Source organism: Coenobita brevimanus, chromosome 2, assembly GCF_032717465.1.
Source record: "Coenobita brevimanus isolate Jiangsu-jjx chromosome 2, ASM3271746v2, whole genome shotgun sequence".
Lineage (NCBI taxonomy): Eukaryota > Metazoa > Arthropoda > Malacostraca > Decapoda > Coenobitidae > Coenobita > Coenobita brevimanus.
This window is the reverse complement of record NC_136955.1, coordinates 39,046,283-39,069,091: the sequence shown is the minus strand read 5'-3', so window position 1 is coordinate 39,069,091 and position 22,809 is coordinate 39,046,283. Positions and strand designations below refer to the sequence as shown.

At 41.9% G+C, this 22,809-nt stretch overlaps 1 protein-coding gene across 1 annotated transcript in view; it reads left to right on the top strand.

The window, feature by feature from the left end:
- LOC145392346 (ryncolin-1-like) overlaps positions 1-22,809 on the top strand; it is a 66,284-nt gene that overhangs the window by 2,615 nt on the left and 40,860 nt on the right. The window contains exon 3 of the mRNA XM_080266751.1: positions 10,400-10,851. Within this exon, the coding sequence (XP_080122877.1) occupies positions 10,400-10,851 (452 nt within the window). The remainder of the gene's footprint in view (positions 1-10,399; positions 10,852-22,809) is intronic.

The following is a 22,809-nucleotide window of genomic DNA, read 5'->3' as shown; positions in this document are numbered from 1 at the left end:
ATGAGTGAGGCTGGTGATTCTCATCTTAAATGTCAGGACCAATTTGCCTAGCCCAGGGCTCCTACGCTCCTCATATGGCAACGTAGGATTGGATGATGAATGAGTATATATATATATATATATATATATAGAGAGAGAGAGAGAGAGAGAGAGAGAGAGAGAGAGAGAGAGAGAGAGAGGGAGGGAGAGAGCAAGACGCCCTAATTCCGCAAACGGTGGCCGCAGAAAAAACGCCTCCAAGTCGCTCTGTCACCCACCATATGACTGCCCTCCCCTAGCTAACTCCCCCCTCCCTCATATACCTCTCAACTCCATCCCTTCATCTCATCCTCGGTCTTCCTCTCCCTCTCCCTCCCTCCGCTTCACCTACATACACCCTCTAAGTCAGTCTTCCATATATATATATATATATATATATCTTGTGGTAGGTGGGAGCGCTCACCATCCACTCACTCGATGTAGTGCTGCTGTCGGGTGCCTGCCCTTTCCTCTTCTCCATCCATCTTTCCTTCCATCCTCTTCTGTCTTCCTTTACTTCATTCTTTCTTTGTCCTTCTGCCTACGGGTAACTTTACGCTCCCTCTTCTGTCTTTCTTTCCTTCATTCTTTCCTCTTCCTTCTGCTTGTGGGTGACTCTACACTTAGTGACAAGCCAAATGATTTCCTGTACACCAGGAAACCATTTACTACGCTGGGTGGTAACCATATAACCAAATTTTGGCGCCTGGTGGTTTAGTGGGTAATTATTGCGCTCCAATTGGATTGAGCCGGTGAAGGTTTATATCCAAAGGATGGTTGGGGTTGATTGCTCATCTAATGCCACTCAGGGATGAGTGAGACTGGTCACTCTCATCTTAAGTGTTGGGACCAACTGCCTAGCCACGGGTTCCTACGCTCCTCATGGGGCAATGTAGGATTGGATGATGGATGGATGGATGGATATAAATTTTAATTAAGACTGAGAAGGGCGTGCGTCAGGGAGATACAATTTCCCCAAAATAATTTGCAGCATGCCGAGAAAGTATTTTCAGAAAGATAAACTGCGAAAACAAAGGAGTGAACGTAGATGGAGAAAAGCTAAACCATTTAAGATTTGCAGATGACACTGTCCTAATCTCAGAAACAACAGAGACATTGCAAGAAACGTTTAATGACCTGAATAGAGAAAGTCTCAAAGTAGAGCCAAAGATGAACCGGAGTAAAACTACAGTAATGTTTAATCCACAAACACCAAAGAGCGCTATCAGAATAAGCGGAGAAATTCTTGAAGTCGAGGAATACATTTACTTGGGACAAATATTAAAATTAACGAAAGGTAATGATAGCGAAATAAGGAGATGCATTACAAATAGATAGAAAACCCTTCAGTAAACATAGAGACATTATGAAGAGTAGCTTGTCTGTTTGTAAGAAACGGAAGGTATATAATGAATGTATAATTCCGGCTATGACGTACGGTTGTGAACCTGGAAACTGACAAAATCGATGGAAAATCAATTAATCCGTTTTCAGAGAGCAATTGGAAGGCCAGTGTTGGGAATATCTTTAAATGACAGGAAAAGATCAACTTGGGTAAGATAGCAGACTAAAGTCAAAGATATTAGAGAAGTTATGAAAGAACAGGAATGGAGGTATGCAGGCCATGTAGCAAGAATAAGGGATAACCGATGGAGCAAGAGGACGACTGACTGGACACCAAGAGACTGTAAGCGTAGGGGAAAAGACCAGACAGGAGGTGGCGAGATGAGACAGAGAAATTTGCAGGGAAAACTTGGCAAACACTGACTCAGTCAAGGACTTCGTGGAGTAGGTTCGGGGAGGCCTCTGTTCAGCAGTGGACTTGTAATGGCTAATGATGATGATGATGATGATTATCAATATATATATATATATATATATATATATATATATATATATATATATATATATATATATATATATATATATATATATATATATCCTTTGTCGGATACGTTTATGTGAAGTAACAATGTGGTGAATGTATTTGGCGCATCAGATAGAGCCAGGATTCAAGGGGCTTGAATGATGAGTGAATGGAAGCGTGGCTCAATGAAATGGGCTAATTTGGGCTCTCTGGACATTGCTGCTCCTCACCCTACTCTGAGGTGAGAAATGAGGTCCGGATGATGCTGATGCTGATGCTGATGATAATATATACGGTATATATATATATATATATATATATATATATATATATATATATATATATATATATATATATATATATATATATATATATATATATATATATATATATATATATATATATATATATATATATATATATATATATATATATATATATATGTATATATATATATATATATATATATATATAGGGTATATATACATATATATATATATATATATATATATATATATATATATATATATAGGGTATATATATATATATATATATATTTATTTATTTATTTATATATATATATATATATATATATATATATATATATATATATATATATATATATATTTATTTATTATGCGAGGAAGAAGGAACCAAAGGCCATGAGCCCGCAATAACAGTTCCCTCCAGAGAAAAACAAAATACAATACAGAGCCAAATTCAAGATCCGATCATTTTGAGCCTGGACACACTGCGTTTGAAAGACTGGAGATCATAGGCAGCAGGAAATGCAGACAGAGGGAGACAGTTCCAGAGCTGACCTGTTGCATAAATGAAAGACTTGGGGTAACGGTTAACTCTTCCATTAGAGAGTTGGACAGAAAAGGAATGAGAGTTTGCTGCCAGACGGGTGCCACGCGCCCGTCGTAGAGGTGGAGGAATGCAAGCAGACAGTTCAGAGGAGCAGTGACCATTAAAGTACCGATAGAAAAGAGATAAAGATGCAACAGTGCGGCGAAGAGACAGAGGTTGAAGGGAGTCAGTAAGAGGAGGAGAGTTAATGAGATGAAAAGCCTTTGACTCCAGCCTATTGAGAAGAGCTGTATGTGGGGAGCCTCCCCACACATGAGAGTTGTACTCCACACAGGGGCGGATAAAACCCCTGTATAGAGTCAACAATTGTGCAGGGGTAAAGAAAGAACGGAGTCGGCTTAGCATACCCAATCTCTTGGAAGCAGATTTTACAAGAGATCTTTCCAAGATAAGTCCCGAGTAAATGAAACCCCAAGCATGTTCAAGGATGATGCAGGATTAAGCTGCTATTAAACATTAGTGGGTATACCTGTGGAGGATTTTGTTGGGTTGATAGGTGTAGGAACTGAGTCTTAGATGCATTAAAAACAACCATATTATTTTTACCCCAGTCAGAGATACAAGCCAAGTCAGACATTAGGTGTGCCATAGCCTCATCCCTTGTTTGTTGAAGTAACTGTTGAGATGGGCGTTGCGGGAACCGAATGGAAAGGTGAAGGATGGAGTCATCAGCGTATGAGTGGATAGGGTTAGATGTACAGCTTAGAAGATCATTGATAAATAAAAGGAAGAGAGTTGGTGACAGGACAGTTGATAGATCTAGGAGAAGAACGATGGCCGTCTACAACAGCGGCTATAGAACGACCAGAAAGGAAGCTAGCGATGAAGGCACAGATAGAAGGATAGAAACCGTAGGAGGGCAGTTTGGAAATTAAAGATTTATACCAGACTCGATCGAAAGCCTTTGAGATGTCAAGTGCAATGGCAAAGCTTTCGCCAAAGTCCCGAAAGGAGGATGACCAGAAGTCTGAAAGGTAGGTGAGAAGATCGCCAGTGGAGCGTCCCTGACGGAATCCGTACTGACGATCGGAAAGAAGGTTGTGATAGGAAAGATGCCTTAAAATTTTTCCATTGAGAATTGACTCGAAAACTTTTGAAATACAGGACGTTAAAGCAATTGGACGATAGTTGGAGGGTTGGGAGTGGTCACCCTTCTTTGGGACTGGCTGAATGAGAGCAAACTTCCAGCAAAGAAGGAAAGGTACAAGTTGACAGACAAAGGCGGAAGAGTTTGCCTAGGCAAGGTGTAAGCACAGAAGCACAGTTCTTGAGGGCAACAGGAGGGACCCCATCAGGCCCATATGCCTTGTTAGTACTGAGGCCAGTGATGGCAGAAAATACATCAACTGAAGAAATTTTAATGTCAGCCATGAGGAAGTCAGAGGGGGGAAGTGATGGAGGAACAGCACCGGAATCGTCTAAGGTGGAATTGGAGGAGAAAGTCTGTGCGAAGAGATCTGCTTTATCAGTAGAAGAAATAGCTACAGAACCATCAGAGTAGAAAAGAGGAGGGAAGGATGATAAGGTAAAGTCGTTAGAAAGATTTTTGGCAAGGTGCCAAAAGGAGCGGGGAGAATTCGAGTTGGAGAGTTGAGAACATTTAGTATGGATGAAATTATTTTTAGTAGAGCGAAGAACAGACTTAGCACGATTCCGGGCAGAAACGTAAAGATGATGTGATTCAGGGGTGGGTTGGCTCCGGTACCTTTTGTAGGCCCTCTCCTTGTTGCGGACAGCATTAGAACAAGTGTGATTAAACCAAGGCTTTCTTGCGTTGGTCAAAGGATATGAGAAAGGAATGTATGCTTCCACACCCGAGAGAATAACCTCCGTAATGCGCAAGGCACACTCAGATGGCTCCCGGCCATGGAAGTAATAATCATTCCAGGGAAAATCAAAGAAGTACTGCCTGAGGGCCTCCCAGTCCGCGGCTCCAAGATGCCACAGACGATGTTTCCCTGGAGGGTCCACAGGCCGTACCAGAGTGATAGGACAGGTTAAGGTAATAAGGCTGTGATCAGAGGAGCCCAACGGAGAGAAAAGATTAACAGAGTAAACAGAAGGATTAGTTGTGAGGAAGAGGTCAAGTATGTTGGAGCTCTCTCCAAGGCGGTCAGGGATACGGGTAGGGTGCTGTACAAGCTGCTCTAGGTCATTAAGGATAGAAAAGATGTAGGCTTGTTCACCAGGTGGATCCGTGAAAGGAGAGGAGAGCCAAAAGTGGTGGTGAACATTGAAATCTCCTAGACTGGAGATTTCAGAGAAAGGAGAAATGGATCGAATGTGTTCCATCGTAGAAGTAAGATGGTCAAAGAATTTTTGATAGTCAGTAGAATTAGGTGATAAGTAAACAGCACAGATATATTTAGTCAGAGAATGACAGGAAATCCGAAGCCAGAGTGTAGAGAATTCAGAAGAATCGAGTTCAAGAACACGAGAGCAAGATAAGTCATTGCGTATATATACACAACAGCCACCTTTGGCTTTGAAATGAGTATAGAGAAAGTAGGAGGATACAGAAAAGGGTTTGCTGTCAGTTGCCTCAGACACCTGAGTCTCCGTTAGAAAAAGAAGGTGAGGTTTAGAGGAGGAGAGGTGGTGCTCAACAGAGCGAAAGTTAGAGGAAAGGCCGCGAATGTTGCAGAAATGAAGAAGAAGAGAGTCAGCCAGTGGTTCCAGGCACCTCGAGTCATCACCGGGAGAGGGGCGGATGGTGGGGGCACTTATGGTCCCCCCCCCCTGGGGACTCTGAGGCTTGGTAAAGAGACGCCATTTTAGTTAAATTTTGAATAGGAACTGTAGTGTGTACTGTGCATGTAGTTTGGTGTAGATAGTTAGAGAAATTTGAACTGGAGAGCATGCTGGCCTACTCTCTGTGTAACTGAGACACTGAAAAAGTTCAGCAAAGGGGGATGGTCAGGAACTAGTCCTGAGGGCTGATGAAACGGGAGCTCCAGCACTCCCTGTCATCAGCTTTCCATCCACTTCGGGAGTACTGCCCTGCTCGACTGGTGCTACAGTCTACTCCTCATATAGATAGATAGATAGATATAATATATATATATATATAGATAGATAGATAGATAGATATATATATATATATATATATATATATATATATATATATATATATATAGATAGATAGATAGATAGATAGATAGATAGATTATATATATATATATATATATATATATATATATATATATATATATGTACTCTGTGGTACAGTGGTAGAGTGTGCGTTTCGTACACGGGTGAACCAGGGCTGGCTCCCCGCCAGGGTAATAAACTTTGGGAGTGTTCACCCGGCCTCGTTCTGTATTGGCAGACACAAGGGGTCCTGTGGTTGAACCAGTATCGCTTACTTAAAGTATGCTTTCACCCAGTCGGCTTGCGCGGGCCGATTACATTTGGTTCACAGACTACACACACATCGAAAGCCACTGCAACACTACAATTACACTTACAAGCACTTCACACCCTACATAGCGTCTCTACCAGACAGTCTAAGCCACTTGGTAGAGATACATTGGCTGTATCGTCCCCACTTCAGTTGGGATAGGCCGGTCCTGCAGTGGATACTGAAACGGCTGATAATGATGATGAAGATATATATATATATATATATATATATATATATATATATATATATATATATATATATATATATATATATATATATATATATATATATATCATCATCATCCGGACCACCTTTCCCACCCTAGGGCAGGGTGAGGAGTAGAAATGTTCAGACAGCTCAAATTTGCTCATACCGGTGGGCCACACCTCCATTCGCTCATTACTCAAGCCCACGGAATCCTGGCTCTATCTGATATGCCAAAAACATTCACCACGTTCTGTAGCTTCACATAAACTTATCCCAGAGAGTCAATCTGGATGCTGCCATATTAAAAACGGGTGCCAAATCCCTGATCATGCACTTCTCACAACATTCATCCAGCCAGCTCGAGCTCTTGTCAGTTACCTAGCCTCACCGACTTCTTAACCTCTCTGCCTCACACACTCATCCACTTTATCTCTCCACCTTCTCTTTGGCCTACCTTGCCTCCTCCCTCCTTCAAATTCGCTCAGAAATACCTTATTCACCACTCTATTGTTATCCATTCTCACCACATGACCATAACATCTCAGTACACTCTCCTCAATTCTGGTGTCCACCGACTTCCTCACTCCACATCTATCACGAATCACATTATTTCGTATCCTATCCACCCTCTGTACTCCACACACGTTCCTCAGCAGTCCCATCTCCACTGCTCTTTCTCTTGACTCTTCATTTTCATGACACCATAGTCTCACATCCATATGTTAAAGCTGGCACTAACACTTCTTCATGCAAGCCTGGTGCAGCTGCAACACTCAAGCCTCTGTTTCTTATCTAGGCCTTCATTGCAGCAGCTACTTTTCTTCCTTGTTTCACTCTGCTTTACAATTCTTTTGCACATTTTTCTCTCTTTTCTATCACTGTACCCAGGGATTCCAGGTATTTGAACTCTCACCAATTCCAGTCTCTCTCCATTCACTGTAACCGCACTCTCAGTAACCATATTTTACTCTTTTCTACATTTATTGTCAAGGCACGACGCTCACAGACATCAGTAGAACTCTGCACTAGCCTACCAAGTTCTTGTCCTGTATGTGCAAGCAGTACTGCCTCATCAGCATACGACAAATTTGAGATATTCCATCCATCACCATTCATTACCAACGCCACCCCCTCTCCATTGCTGGTGTTTTTAATTTTTTCATCACCCCGTCCATCTATATATTGAACAACCATGGGGACATTACACAACCTTGTCGCACGCCGACACCAATCGTGAACCATTCACTTTCATGCTCATTAACCCTTACACATGCTTCACTACCGTCATATAAAGTCTTAACGGCACGTAGCAGCTTACCTTCTACACCGTACTTGCGCAAAACTTTCCACAATCCTTTTTTGTCCACTTTGTTGTATGTTTTTTCCAGATCCATGAATGCCATAAACACCTCAGGGTCCTTCTCACAAGACTTCTGTACTATATGTCTCACTGCATATATTTGATCCACACATCCTCTGCCACACCTAAAGCCACTCTGTTCATCACTTACTAGAACTTCTGACATTTCTCTTACACTTTCTATAATAATTCTTCCATATACCTTCCCTACCACACACAATAAACTAACGACACGATCAATCTTGCACTCACTTCGCTTACCTTTTCTACAGGGGTACAATCACAGCCTTCTTCCACTCTGCTGGAACAGTTTCACTTCGCTTACCTTTATTTTTCTACAGGGGTACAATCACAGCCTTCTTCCACTCTGCTGGCACAGTTTCACTCATCCATGCCTTCTTACATATCTCTAACAGCACTTCATTCCACTTTCTCCACTACACTTAATCATCTCTCATTACACCTCATCAACCCCAGCTGCTTTCCTATTTTTCAGCCGCTTCACAGCACTCTTCACCTGTGCAAGTGTCACGTCTCCTGACACTCCATTCCTTCTCTGCACCCCCCCAAAACCAGCCATTTTTATAGACGCTCTGTTCTCTCTATTCCCATTCATCTGGCTTTCAAAATATTCTTTCCATTTGGTCCTTACTTCATCCCCATGGGTTAATAATCTACCACCTGCATCGTTCACACCATTACATTTCTTTCTGCTTTCACTTCTACATTTCCGCACCTCTTTCCAGAATAACTTCCTATTTTCAGAGCAGTTTGCAATCATTTTTCTTCCTAGATCATCATTTATCTCCTTCTTTTTCCTCTTCACTAGTCTCTTTACGTGCTTCTTGTTCTCAGTATATTCAGTTATTTCAACTTAACCCCTGTCCTGTAACCACTTTAACCACTTCTTCATTTTTTCCTCCACTGCTGTCTTAGCCTCATCATCCCACAATGCCATACCTTTCTTCTTTGTTGTCACTCTTGCCACAACGCTTTAGCGTTCCCAACTAAGCAATCCCAATATGCATTCCACAGGCTGTCCAGATCCATTTAATTCCAATTCACTGACTCTAACTCCTCCTCTACTTTGGTTCTGTAATCATCTGCCATTTCTTAGATCCTCAGCTTCTCAACTTTCAGTCTTTCTCTCTGACTGCTCCTCTCTCTCCTGATCCACCTCACTCCTCTCTGCTTGATCTTGCTTACCACAATCATATGATCTGACAGACCTCCACATCGTCCTCTCACGACCCTCGTATATATATATATATATATATATATATATCATATATTGTCTCTAACTTGCCCTCAAAGTGTTACACACTTTGAGGGCAAGTTAGAGACAATGTAATATTTTAAAAGTATGGTCCTGGACGTCCTGAAGGCAATTTGAGCAAAAACTGTAACACCTTTTGAGAGAATGTTAACGATATTCTAACATCATTTAATGGCCATTGATTCATCATCAGTGACTATGTTGTCAGTGAAAGCTTTACCATTAGAATTAAGTTTTTTATTATTATTATTTTGCAGATACAGTATATGTATCTTTTCATACATGTGACCTTAAAGACAAACATGACATCTACTTTCTTGTTATGAAGCTATTGTTAGTTTTTTGTCATATTATAATATTTCAAATTTTTCACATATTCATACTTCAAAAGTCACGTCACCCCTCCTGCTCTTATAGCCATGGACTTTGAAAATCGATGTGGCAAATCCCCAGTCACCAACTCCGAAGACTTTATTTGATCACAAATCAGTGTCATCAGTATCAGTTGTTGCGGTATCACCAGGTTAATTTCAAGGTCCATGGACAGAAAAGCACGAAAGGTGACAAGATTTTTTTTATGTCGACTGTATATACTAGCAAATGAAGTTACCAGACTCCTCCTCCTTAAAAAAAACACATAGATAAGATTGAAACCGTACAAAAGGCAGCTACAAGATGAGTACCAAGCTTAAGGGATCGAAGCTACGAAGAAAGACTAGAAAAACTGAATTTACCAACACTACAGGAGAGAAGGAAAAGAGGAGACATGGTTATGCTATATAAATGCATCTCAGAGAAAGAGGAAATAGACATAAATGAATATATAGCTTGTTGGGAAGCATCAGCAAGAGGACACTGCCAAAAACCACATAAGAGGCAATATAGACGTTAGGAAATTCAGTTTCCCAAATAGGGCAAGTGATCAGTGGAATGCACTATCGAATGAAATAGTGTGTGCTAAAATTATTCATAAATTTAAGGATATGTATGATAAAAATGGTTTAATATACGGAACAGTACGAGCTTGACTAATTCCTGTAAAGATACAATTAGGTAAGAACAATCAGGTAAGAACACACGCACACACACACACACACACACACACACACACACACACACACACATCAGTACAACGTCACTTATTTCGTTTTACTCTGATTCCTATCAGAAAATATATTTATACTCAATAATGGGTTAGAAGCAATCCCCGCTCGCCTGTCATTGCCATGATCCCTTTTATGTTTAATTCTCCAACTACCAGATCATGATATTTTGCAACTGGGAGGCCTCTCCCGGTAGAGGAGTTTGCTTTTTTGATTCACTGACTTCCCGAAATGTTCTTGCTTCATCCCAAGCTGTTACTTAATAATATTTGTAGTTTACTGTTGGTAACAGGAAATGCGTGGGAGTATGCAGGAGGTGAGAGAGGCCATAAAGGAGCTGAACACGTGGCGGGCGCGACCCCGGCACTGTAAGGATCTGTTGGCATCTGGTGACAGCGGGCGTGGCGTGCGGCAAGTGTACCCCTACCCTGGCCGCCCTTATGATGCAGCTACTGTTTTCTGTGACCACATTGTCGACGGTGGCGGCTGGACCGTCTTCCAGCGCCGCACCAATGCCACCACCCGCGAGGACTTCTACCGAACCTGGGTCGAGTATCAACTAGGCTTTGGTAATTTGGAGGGCGAGTTCTGGCTTGGACTCGACCGGCTTCACACGCTCACCTCGTGGTCGTTGCAAGAGCTGAGGGTGGACCTTGCAGATTTTGAGGGACAGCAACGCCACGCCAAATATGGGGTGTTCAGTGTTGGTCCAGCCAGTAGCAACTACCGTCTTAGTATCGACAGGTGATCTCAAGTATTTGACTTTTTTTCTGTTTGCCTGTTTATAATCCCAGAAGTTGTGGAATCAGATGAAATACCTCCATATCATCCTATCCTTCAACATCAGGTTACCTTTGCACACTTATACTTCTTCGGTTCCTTATTCATCTGCTCCATCCTCGGTCGCTCCCTTACCAGCCTCACTTGACTTTGCTCACATACACTCTGCTGGTCTGTCATCGCCATTCAGTACACATAACTAAAGCATCTCAGGGTATTTTTGCATTGCATTTCAGTATATCTCCTTTGCTTCCTTCTTCCTTTGTCTGTCTCAGCGTACGTCTCCACATATTCATCCCAGATACGTGCTCCCTATGTGTCAACAAGTGGGTTGGTGGAGGGTTAGTGCCCTTCCCCGTAAAACAAATAACTCAAAGTCAAATAGCCATCCCTTAAGGGATTATGGTGTTTGGCAATAGATAGATAGATAGATAACTGATTTCCACTCCTCTCGTTTCAGAGTCCAAGCTTCATTTCTTTATGCGAGAGATGGGTTTACAATATGGTCTTGCCATCAGAATCTTATTTCCATGCTATCTTCCTTACTCCATATTACCAATATTGTACGCACTACTGTACCTACTAAAAATAAATGACACTATCGCTACTTCCCTTTTTTTTCCCTTTTCCCTTTTTCTTAATAGTAACCTTAGCACTCTCATGCAAAACCTCTTTTACCTCTCTCCACATTTGATTAATATCATTGTCTTCAGAGTCCATCAAAGTCTGCAAGACTAGAAACCTGTTTCTACATTCGCACCGAAACTTTTCCCTCGTGCTCTCATCACTTCTCAGCTCATCAAAATCATAATTATTACCTCCTGTACAATTACCATTAACGTTTCTCTTAAGTTTTATTAAGAAAAAGGGAAAAGCGAGAAGGAAAAAAATGGATGTCAGATGAAACATGGAATGTAATTCAGAAAAGGAAAGAGGCTAAGTTAAGAAGTGAAGAACAACATGTTGATGACCAGGTAGTTGAAGTACTTAGAGCAAAGTACTGGAGTTTACATTTTGAAGTAAAAAGACTCGTTAGACGTGATAAGAGGAGACTATATGATGAAAAGGCGACAGAGACAGAAATTAAATTAAGTAAAAATGACGGTCAGAGCACAAGAGCAGCGTATCAGGCCATAAAGGAGTTAACTGGGACTGAAAAGAGAAGGAAGGAAATACCTGTACGAGATAGAAATGGTAATCAGATGACTAAAGATTTGGATATAAAAGGAAGATGGAAAGAGCACTTTGAATCTGTTCTAAATAGACCAATCCCAGCTGAAGAGGACATTTTGCCAGCCGAGAGAGATTTGCAGATAGAAACAGGGGATATAACTTTGGAAGAGGTAGCAAAATCTATAAAGGAGTTAAAGAATTTTAAGGCTCCAGGTGAGGATGGAATATTCCCTGAAATGCTTAAGGTGGAAAATGACGAGTTGATGAATGCGCTTTTGAAACTTTTTAATGTGGCTTGGGATAATGGTGGAATTCCAGAAGAGTGGAAAAATGGAGTGATTATAAAAATACCAAAAAAGGGAGATTTAAATGTGTGTGGCAATTGGAGGGGGATAACTTTGACACCGGTAGTTGCAAAAGTCTTTTCCAAAATCTTGCTGAACAAAATAGAGCCAGTAATTGATAGAATTTTAAGAGAAGAACAAGCGGGATTTAGAAAGGGTCGAGGTTGTAATGATCAGATTTTTATTGTAAGGCATCTAATGCAACAAGCTAATGAGATGAAAATGCCACTTAACATGTGTTTTGTGGATTTTGAAAAGGCGTTTCATAGTGTTTCACGTGGAGCTATGTTGAAAATTATGAGATTCTATGGTATACCAGAAAAGTTTGTAAATATTATTAGAAGCCTGCATGAAGGTACTTTTTGTAAGGTAATGGTGGGTGGTTCTTTGAGTGATCCATTTCAAGTTAGGTCAGGAGTGATTCAAGGAGGAGTTCTTTCGCCATTGTTGTTTGTTTTGGTTATGGATTATGTTATGAAAAAGGTTGTAAGGAGAACAGGTGCAGGAATTAACTGGAAAGAAAATAAGAAGCTGATGGATTTGGACTATGCTGATGATATTGTACTGATTTGCGGAAGTATTTACGAGATGCAGAGGGTGCTCGATTGTCTGGTGGAGGAAGGAGAAAAAGTGGGATTGGTAATAAATTGTGGAAAGACTGAAATTATTAATATGAACGTGGAGAACCAAATCGATTGTGTAATTGGGAATAATGTGGTGAAGAATGTAGAAAACTTTAAATATCTGGGAACGATTGTATCATCTAATGGATCATTAAACAATGAAATTGAGGAGAGGATTAGACAGGCTTGGCGAGCTGTTGGAGTGTTGAAATCTGTTTGGAATAATAATATGCTTTCGGTACATACTAAAGTGAAAATTTACAAGTCCATGGTTAGACCAATTTTAATTTACGGGCATGAGTCATGGTACAGTACAATTGCAACAGATCAGAAAGTATTAGGATCTGAGAATAAAATACTGAGAAGGATTCTTGGGGTAAAGTGGCAAGACAGAGTTACAAATGAAAGAGTAAGGGATATTACGAGAGTGGAACCAGTTAATGAATATGTGAGACTGTCTCGCTGGAAGTGGCTGGGGCACATATACAAAAAAGAAGGTTGTTTAATACAGGATGTGCCAGAGTGGATTGCTAGAGGAAGAAGAGGTAGAGCTAGGCCGAGGGAAACCTGGTTGAGGACAATGAAAAAAGAAGCAGGAGAGGAGTGTTGGTGGGACCTGAAGGAGATGGCAAGAGACAAATATTGGTGGAGAGAGTTCATTGAGGCCCTATGCATCCCGTGGGGTGCCACAGGAAATGATTGATTGATTGATTGATTGATCGCTACTTATGTTTGGATGAAAATGTAGTGCCACTAGCAATATAGCTACTTTTATGGAAACCCAAACCAGTAGCGCTACCCTATAGTTAAAATTGCTTCAAACCCATAGATTTTTAAAGAAAATATTTCTGCATTAATTATATGCCAGCTCTTCATGTTAGTGCTTATATCATTAAAGAACAGTACATTCCAGATGCAGGTTATTGCTTTCATTTCTGGAAACTCGGCAGTTTCATTGTATATTATTTTCATTCACAGGAAATAAACGAACATGAAAATATAATAAAGCCTCATGAAAATTAATGCCAAATTAATTTCTTCATTACCTAATCTAAGTTTACCCATGCAAATATCCCATGTCTATCAGGAGACAGGTTATCTGTTACTGTAATCGTTAATGATTCCGTAGGTAATATATTGCAGTACCTCGAATGAAGTAAGATTATGAACACTTATATAATCATTAGCAAATTTCAGGTGAATATCAAATCATGTTCCCACACAACCAAGGAGATTATTCATTACCAAATTTGCAACAGATGGCCTTAAAAATATCGAGATGCAACCTTACAGATACACTGTCGTTTGGTGAGCACCAGACGCAAACTTGTCCGATTGGCCTACCTGTATAACAGGAATAAGACAAAAAGCAGTGTGCAGCAAGTAGTGCTTGGAATACATCAGAAGCGTAGAACTGGTACTGTTTCACCACATCTGATAAAAAGTAGCGCACCACAGCAAATAGCTACTACAAAATGTAGTTCCGGGACCGGATTCACCGAGGAGTTCGTAAGATGAGGCTCCTGACTCGAATTCAGTATCTCAGATTACACACTACTGGGGTGCAGAGCACCATAATATTACCACAGCTTCATATTCACTACAGTTTTTAAAGGTGCCTTACCCTGCACGTAAATTTTATATATATATATATATATATATATATATATATAGTATCTGTCTATCTATCTATCTATCTATCTATTTATATCTATCTATCTATCTATCTATCTATCTATTTATATCTATCTATCTATCTATATATATATCTATCTATATATATATATATTTATATATATATATATATATCTATCTATCTATCTATCTATCTATATATATATATATATATATATATATATATATATATATATATATATATATATATATATATATATATATATATATATTTATATATATATATAAATACTGTATTGTGATCCCTACCCTGACGTATGGAAGCAAGGCATGAACCTTGCAAGAGGGGAACAAGTCAAGAGTGAGGGCAGTGGAAATGAGTTACTTGAGAGGAGCATGTGGAGTGACGTGGAGAGACAGGTTGACGAATGAAGAAGTGAAGGAACGCTGTGGGGTTGATGTGGATGTGGTTGAGAAGATTAGGAGAAATACACTGAGGTGGTTTGGACATGTGAAGAGAATGGAGAATGAAAGACTGACTAAGAGGGTGTATCTGGGTGAGGTGGAGGGAGGGAGAGGGAAAGGTAGACCAAGGATGAGGTGGAGGGATGGAGTTCAGAGGTATATGAGGGAGGGGGGGTGAGTTGGGGGGAGGGTAGTCAAATGGTGGGTGACAGAGCGACTTGGAGGCGTTTTGTCTGCGGTCACCCTTTGCGGGATTAGGGCGTCGGGCTATATATATATATATATATATATATATATATATATATATATATACAGTAATCACTCTAATATCCGGACGCCCAATAACCGAACATCCCCACTACCCGGACCTTATCGTCCTGGGATCCAACATTCCCAAAATGGTCAAAAAAAAAAAAAAAAAAAAAAAAAAAAAGACTTTTTGCCGTCCGTAATTTGAACTTGCCGCGCACGCCGCGGGAGAGCATTGTTTTGGTGCGTCATTCCTCCGACGTCCGATAGAGCGCCGCTGCATCCTCCCCACTTCCCGCCTGTCTCTCACCGCGACTGGACCTATGCTCTTCACAATGGCTGCCCACGTGCTTGCTTTTGTGGTGGTGCCGTACTTGCTGCAAGGCCTCCTGCTGCTCTCGGGCCTCCTCTTAGTGTGTGTGATGATGGCCCCGCCACCTGAGAAAAGGAAGAGAGTGGTGTTGACTCTGGAAAAGAAGAGGGAGATATTGGAGAAAGTTGATGCGGGTTGGTCTTCTTCCCGCATTCTCTGCGAGTACAACCTGGCCTGGTCGACTTTGTTCAATATCAAATGTTCCCGAGACAAACTCATGCAGTACACGGCTGACTTCTCGTCGCAAAGCAAATGCAACGTGGAAAGGAAGGTTATGTTTACCCCCAAGTTTGCGGAAATCGACTGATCCACGTTGATTTGGTACCGACAGCAACGTGCAGCTGGTGTGATGGTACGTGGAACGGAGCTGAAGGCTGCTACTGAGAAGTTCGCAAGGCTTCACAACGCCCTAGACTTCAAGGCATCCGAGGGTTGGCTCTTCGCGTTCAAGCTGTGACATGGCCTTACTAACCGTAAAGCACATGGCGAAGCATTGGACGCTAACGAGGATGGAGTTGACGAGTTTCGGCACAAGGTGAAAGGCTTGATCGACAGGGAGGGCCTAACTCTCGGTCAAGTCTACAATGCTGACGAAACTGGCCTATTCTATCGCTCGCTGCCAACGAACACTCTAGCCGAGGAGACAGAGAAGCGTGTACCTGGCCGCAAGCTTTCTAAGGAACGGATATCTGCTTTGTGTTGTGCCAGTGCTAACGGCATGCACCGGCTTAAGCCCGTTGTTGTTGGCCGTGCAAAGCAGCCTCGGTGCCTTCATGGGGTGATGGATGTCCTTCCTGTCATATGGTACCATTCTTTGAAAGCATGGTTCACAGCTGTGATTTTCAAAGACTGGTTTCACCGTCACTTCGTCAAGGAGGTCATCCAGTACCAGACGAAGACACTGGGAATCCCTCGCGACCAGGTAAAGGCTCTCCTTCTGCTCGACAATGCACCTGCCCACCCGTGCGACAAGGACTTGGTTGCTAAGAATGGCCGTATTTGGTACATGTTTTTGCCACCTAATACGACTGCTCTCATTCAACCCATGGACCAAGGAGTGATCGTGGCAACAAAGCGCCTGTACCGTCGGAAGTTCCTGGACGAGGTGATGGTTGTTCTCGAGGATGAGGACGAGCACAGGGAAGGACATGACACACGAGGCAAGCGGACTTTGGAAAACCTTCACTGCTACAACATCAAGTCTGCGCTGTACAACTGGGCTAGTGCATGGAAGGAAGTCCCTGTGAAAACTCTTGAAAATGGTTGGTCTCGTCTGCTTCTTGGAACGGATGTGGAGTACGATTTTCTAGGGTTTGACGTGGATGACTTCCATGCACGGCTACGTACGCACGGCGACGTTGTTGATGTGAACGATGTTCGTGAGTGGTTGGACGACAGCGAGGGCGATCCTGGGTATCATACGTTGTCTGATATCGAGATCGCGTCTTCGGTTGCTGGTGTCAGTCCCGAACTTGAAGATTCCGACGACGAAGGCGACGATGATGCGGACTCCTCTCAGCAGGACACTACTCCAGCCATCCCCAAGCTGAGCGCACTCCAGGAACATCTAGAGTTCGTCCTAGACTACCTGGAACACCCGGACTGCGACAGGGAGATGGGGCCCTTGGGACTCGTGGAGGAAGTGCATGCTTTCAGGCAGCGCATCATCAATCGCCAGAATCGTCGGTCCTTGCGTCAGTCAACGATTGACAGTTTTTTCAGGCCCGTGACCCCCGCTGTGCCAAGCCCTGGCTCCACTCCGTTGCCTCCCCAAGACAGGCCCTCATGCTCCGAGCCACAGCCCAGCACATCAGCCACGGTGGAGTCACCGCTCAACGTGAGTTTGCGGCTTTCCTCAGAGTCTTCTGCAGTGGGTACGCAATCACCACGACCCAGCGATGCACCCCTTGGTCGCCTGCCAGTGATACTCTCTGACTCTGACAGTGAATAAACAGCAAGAACTTCTCCACTAGACCACACGGGAATTTTGAGTGTTGTGCAGTGAAAAAAAAGGTGTGTTGTGTTAAGGTTTTCGAGTTGAGAGAAAAGACTCAGTGGAAACTACATTTAACATAAATAAACTTCTTTGTTTTGGCTTTGGAAATTTTGAAAAGATTGGGAAAAGTTAATGCACAACACAAAATTTAACTGGAACATTATTTGGACTAAAGTGAACACTGTGAAGAGAACGGACTTCTGTGTGTTATTGACTAAGTTCAGTGCAAGACTTCAGGAAGAGTGTACCGCAAGTGCTTCAGGAAATCGTTCTTACTGTCAGAGTCCGAGAGGAGGCGGTTATTCATCGAGGTGGCCAAGGACTTGCTGTAAGTAGCCAGAATGTTTCATACTGTACTTTTTTCCATACTATACTTACCAGAATGTTTCATACTGTACTTTTTTCCATACTATACTTACCTCATGCATGTGCAGTAGGAATGTGTTTTTCAGAGTTAGGCTAGGTTAGGGTCCATACGTACCAGAATGTTTATTAATGTATGAACATACTTCTAAACCCTCATTTTATGTTTCTTTTGCATTTATTTCAGTCATTTATGTGCCTTATTGATGTGATTTGGGTGTTAAATAAGTGCTATGCATGTCCAGAGGGAGTTGTATATGTGTTTCTCTTAGTTAGGGTCCATAAGTACAAGTCCATAAGCTGGGGCCCAATATCCGGACAAAAAAAATAACCGGACCTACCAATGGCTCTATTACGTCGGATATTGGAGTGATTACTGTATATATATATATATATATATATATATATATATATGTATATATATATATATATATATATATATATATTTATATATATATATATATATATATATATATATATATATATATATATGTGTGTGTGTGTGTGTGTGTGTGTGTGCATATAAGAGTATGAGAGAGAGGTGGAGGAACGATTGGGCAAATATGAATTGGAGCAGATGGGAGACGTGGAAGGTGTGTGCAGGATATTTACAGAAGAAATATGTGCAGCATGTGATGTGGTGTGTGGGAGGAAGAGAAGACGGAGGGGGGGTGCAAGGAACAGCGTGGTGGACTGAAGAGGTGAGACAGGCTGTGGCACAAAAGAAGAAAGCATACAATGAATGGATGAGAAATAGGGGCGTGGAAGAAGTTGAGAGGAGGAAGAGAGAGTTATATGTAGAAAGAAAGAGAGAGGTGAAAAGATTAATAAGAGAGAGTAAGAAGAGAGTGGATAAGGAATTTGGAAGGAATTTGAGTGTATAGTGGAGGGACTATAAGAAAATGTTCTGGAAAGAGGTGAAAAGAGTAGGACAGGGTGGAAGTGAAGTTAGCAGGGGAGTGAAAGATACAAATGGTAGATTACTAGTGGAGAAGGGAGGAAAAGTGAGCAGATGGAGAGAACACTTTAAGGAATTGTTGAACCTAGAGGATGGAAGTAATGCGAGTATAAGTGGCTGGGAAATGGCTGGGAGAAGGAGGGAGGTAAGAAGACAGCAAGAAATCACTAGGATAGAAGTTGTGGAAGCAATGAAGAAAGTGAAATTGGGGAAAGCCCCAGGAATTGATGGAGTGTGTGGTGAAATGCTGAAGCATGGGGGAGAGATAGTAGTAGAATGGGTGTGGAAGATGTGCAGATTGGCCTGGGAGGAAGGTAGAGTCCCGGAGGGTTGGAAGTCAGGCATAATTATTCCCTTGTACAAAGGAAAAGGGGAAAAAGAAGTGTGTGGTAATCATAGGGGCATTTGTCTTCTTAGTATAATAGGAAAAGTGTATGGTAGGATATTTATTGACAGAGTTAGAGAAAGAACAGAGGAATTAGTTGGAGAAGAACAGGGAGGCTTTAGGAAGGGAAGAGGTTGTGTAGATCAGATATTCATTCTTAGATCTTTAGTGGAAAAGTTTCTAGAGAAAGGAAAGAAGTTGTATGTGGCTTTTATGAATTTGGAGAAAGTATATGACAGGGTGGATAGACAAGGATTGTGGAAAGTATTAAGAATATATGGAGTAGATGGGAAGTTGTTGAATGCTGTGAAGAGTATGTGTGATGGTGCTAAGGCTGCCGTGCGTGTAGATGGTGAACTGAGTGAATTTTTCTCTTTGAAAATTGGGTTGAAACAGGGATGTGTCATGTCTCCATGGTTGTTCAGTCTGTACATGGATGGAGTAATAAAAGAGGTACAAGGTAGGGTAGTGGATGTTGGAGTGGCCCTGGTGAGAGAGGATAGTGTTTGGAAACTCCCTGTACTGTTCTTTGCAGATGATACTGTGTTGTTGAGTGAAAACGAAGGGGAGCTGCAAGGCTTGGTGGATGAGTTTGGGAGAGTGTGTAAGAAACGGAATCTAAAGGTGAATGTAGGGAAGAGTAAAGTGATGGTCTTTGAGAGAGGTGAAGTCAGTGAATGTACAGCGAGATTGGGTGGTGAGGAATTGGAAAATGTGAGTACGTTTAAGTACTTGGGTAGTGTGATGAGTAAGGATGGAGGTTTGGAGGGTGAAGTACTTGAAAGGATACAGCAAGGAAGAAAGGTTGCTGGTTCTTTGAAAGCAGTGATAAGAAGCAGGGAAGTGAGCATGGAAGTGAAAAAGTTACTACATGACAGTATTGTGATACCAACTCTAACGTATGGAAGTGAAGCTTGGAAGTTGTTAGAAGGACACAAGTCAAGAGTGAGAGCAGTGGAAATGAGTTATTTAAGAGGAGCCTGTGGAGTCACATGGAGAGACAGGCTGACGAATGAGGATATAAAGGAGCGTTGTGGTGTGGATGTGGATGTGATAGGAAGCGTTATGAGGAACACACTGAGGTGGTTTGGCCATGTGGAGAGGATGGAGGGTGAAAGACTGACGAAGAGAATGTATGTGAGTGAGGTGGAAGGGGGGAAAGGGAGGGGGAGGCCGAGGATGAGATGGAGGGATTTGGTGGAGAAGTATATGACAGGGGGGGGGTTAGTTGGGAGCAGGGCAGTGAAACGGCGGGGGACAGGGCAACGTGGAGGAGATTTGTTTGTGGCCACCCCAAACGGGATTGAGGCGTCTGCAATAGATAGATAGATAGATATACTGTATATGTGTGTGTGTGTGTGTGTGTGTGTGTGTGTGTGTGTGTGTTTTCACGCTTCTGACCGGGAATCGAATCCTAGACCTCTTAGATAGAAGTCAGACACTGATAGCACTGCACCACGGCGTGATAAAAGCTGAGAACACCTGATTTTTTTGACGAACCAGATAAATCCATTATGGAAGGATATATTTCACTCACAACACATCAGGATTATTCCTCAGCCCCACGCAGCTCGGCAAGTGACAGAGCAGTTTTAATCCATCCCTGACACAACACGAGCGTCTTTGTATGCTGGAGAGTCAGACACTACACATGTGTGTGTACAAACGTTTTTTTTACGCTCCTGACTGGGAATCGAACCTTAGACCTCTTACATAGAAGTCAGGCACTGATACCACTCCACCACGGCGTGATAAAAGCTGAGAATTCCTGTTTTTTTTTTTTTTTTTTACGAACCAGATAAATCCATCATGGAAGGATATATTTCAGTCATAACACATTAGGATTATTTCTCAGCCCCACGCAACTCGGCAAGTGACATAGCAGTTTTAATCCATCCCAGACACAACAAGAGCGTCTTTATATGTTAGAGAGACATACATTACACCGTTCAGTGGTAACAGTGCTTGACTTCTGTCTGAGAGGTCTAGGGTTTGATTCCCAGTCAGGAGCGAAGAAAATTTTTGTACACACGCGTGTAAAGTGTCTCTCCAATATATATATATATATATATATATATATATATATATATATATATATATATACACTAGCATGGGTACCTGGCGTTGCCCGGGCGAACACTCTAATCCTATTTGTTCTTCGTCAGTCTTTCTTTCTACTCCAGAAATACCATTTACAGTCAACAAGATTTCCACCTGGACCACCTAGTCGCGGAATATGACTAACGTGGCACCAGCGCGTGTGTATGTGTTTGTGTGTACATGCCCGAGAATTTTTCGAATCATCAAGCTTCATCCTCTATGCCGTATAATGTGGTCACTGTACAGTATTATGCTGTGATATTGGCTAATAAATACTGTGTGATAGGTATAATGAGCTGTGCACTATGCTATTTATAAAGTCTGATTTATATAAAATAATTCTTCTCTTATCTTGTAGCCTGAACTATGATACAGGTTGAGTTGTGGTTCAGAAACAGTGAGCAAGTTCATCCATAAATGGCGCGATGTTTCTGAACCACAACTCAACCTGTATCATGGTTCACGCTACAAGATAAGAGAAGAATTATTTTATATAAATCAGACTTTATAAATAGCATAGCGCACAGCTCATTATCCCAATATCACAGTATTTATTAGCCAATATCACAGCATAATACAGTGACCACATAATAATATAATACGGCATAGAGGATGAAGCTTGATGATTCGAAAAATTCTCGGGCATGTACACACCTACACACACACACACACACACACACGCTGCTGCCACGTTAGCCATATCCCGTGACTAGGTGGTCCAGGTGGGACTCTTGTTTACTGTACACCTCTGAACAGAAATTCGTGATACAGGGTAATTTGCCACCAGAGGTCAGGTTAATCGCACACGTCTGCCCCCTCTAACTCCCCCTCCTTACCCCCACCAAAACATTGATTTGTTAGGCGGTTGGATCAGAGATATGAAGCTTCACTCACTCTCAAGTCTTGCCGCATGTAATGTTACTTTCATTTATCTTACTATTAGGTGTATTGTCAAGTGCATAGATCCATCTTCAGTTCCATGAGAAGTGATTATATCGAAGTTTTAGCAGATTTCAATACAGTGACCTTAATGTATAGAGTCTGGTTTCCAAATAGTTATCCAACGTGTTCTAAGCGATAGACTAAAGTTCAAGTAACAGTTAAAAGTTATATGGCCAGATATGTCCCTCTCTTGCCTTGTCATGCGGACAGCCACATATACAGTCACCTGCTTATCCACCTACCCACTCTACCCAACCAACGCAACCCACCGACCTCACCCCTGCCACCCACCCAGCCCGTCGATCCCTGCTATCCA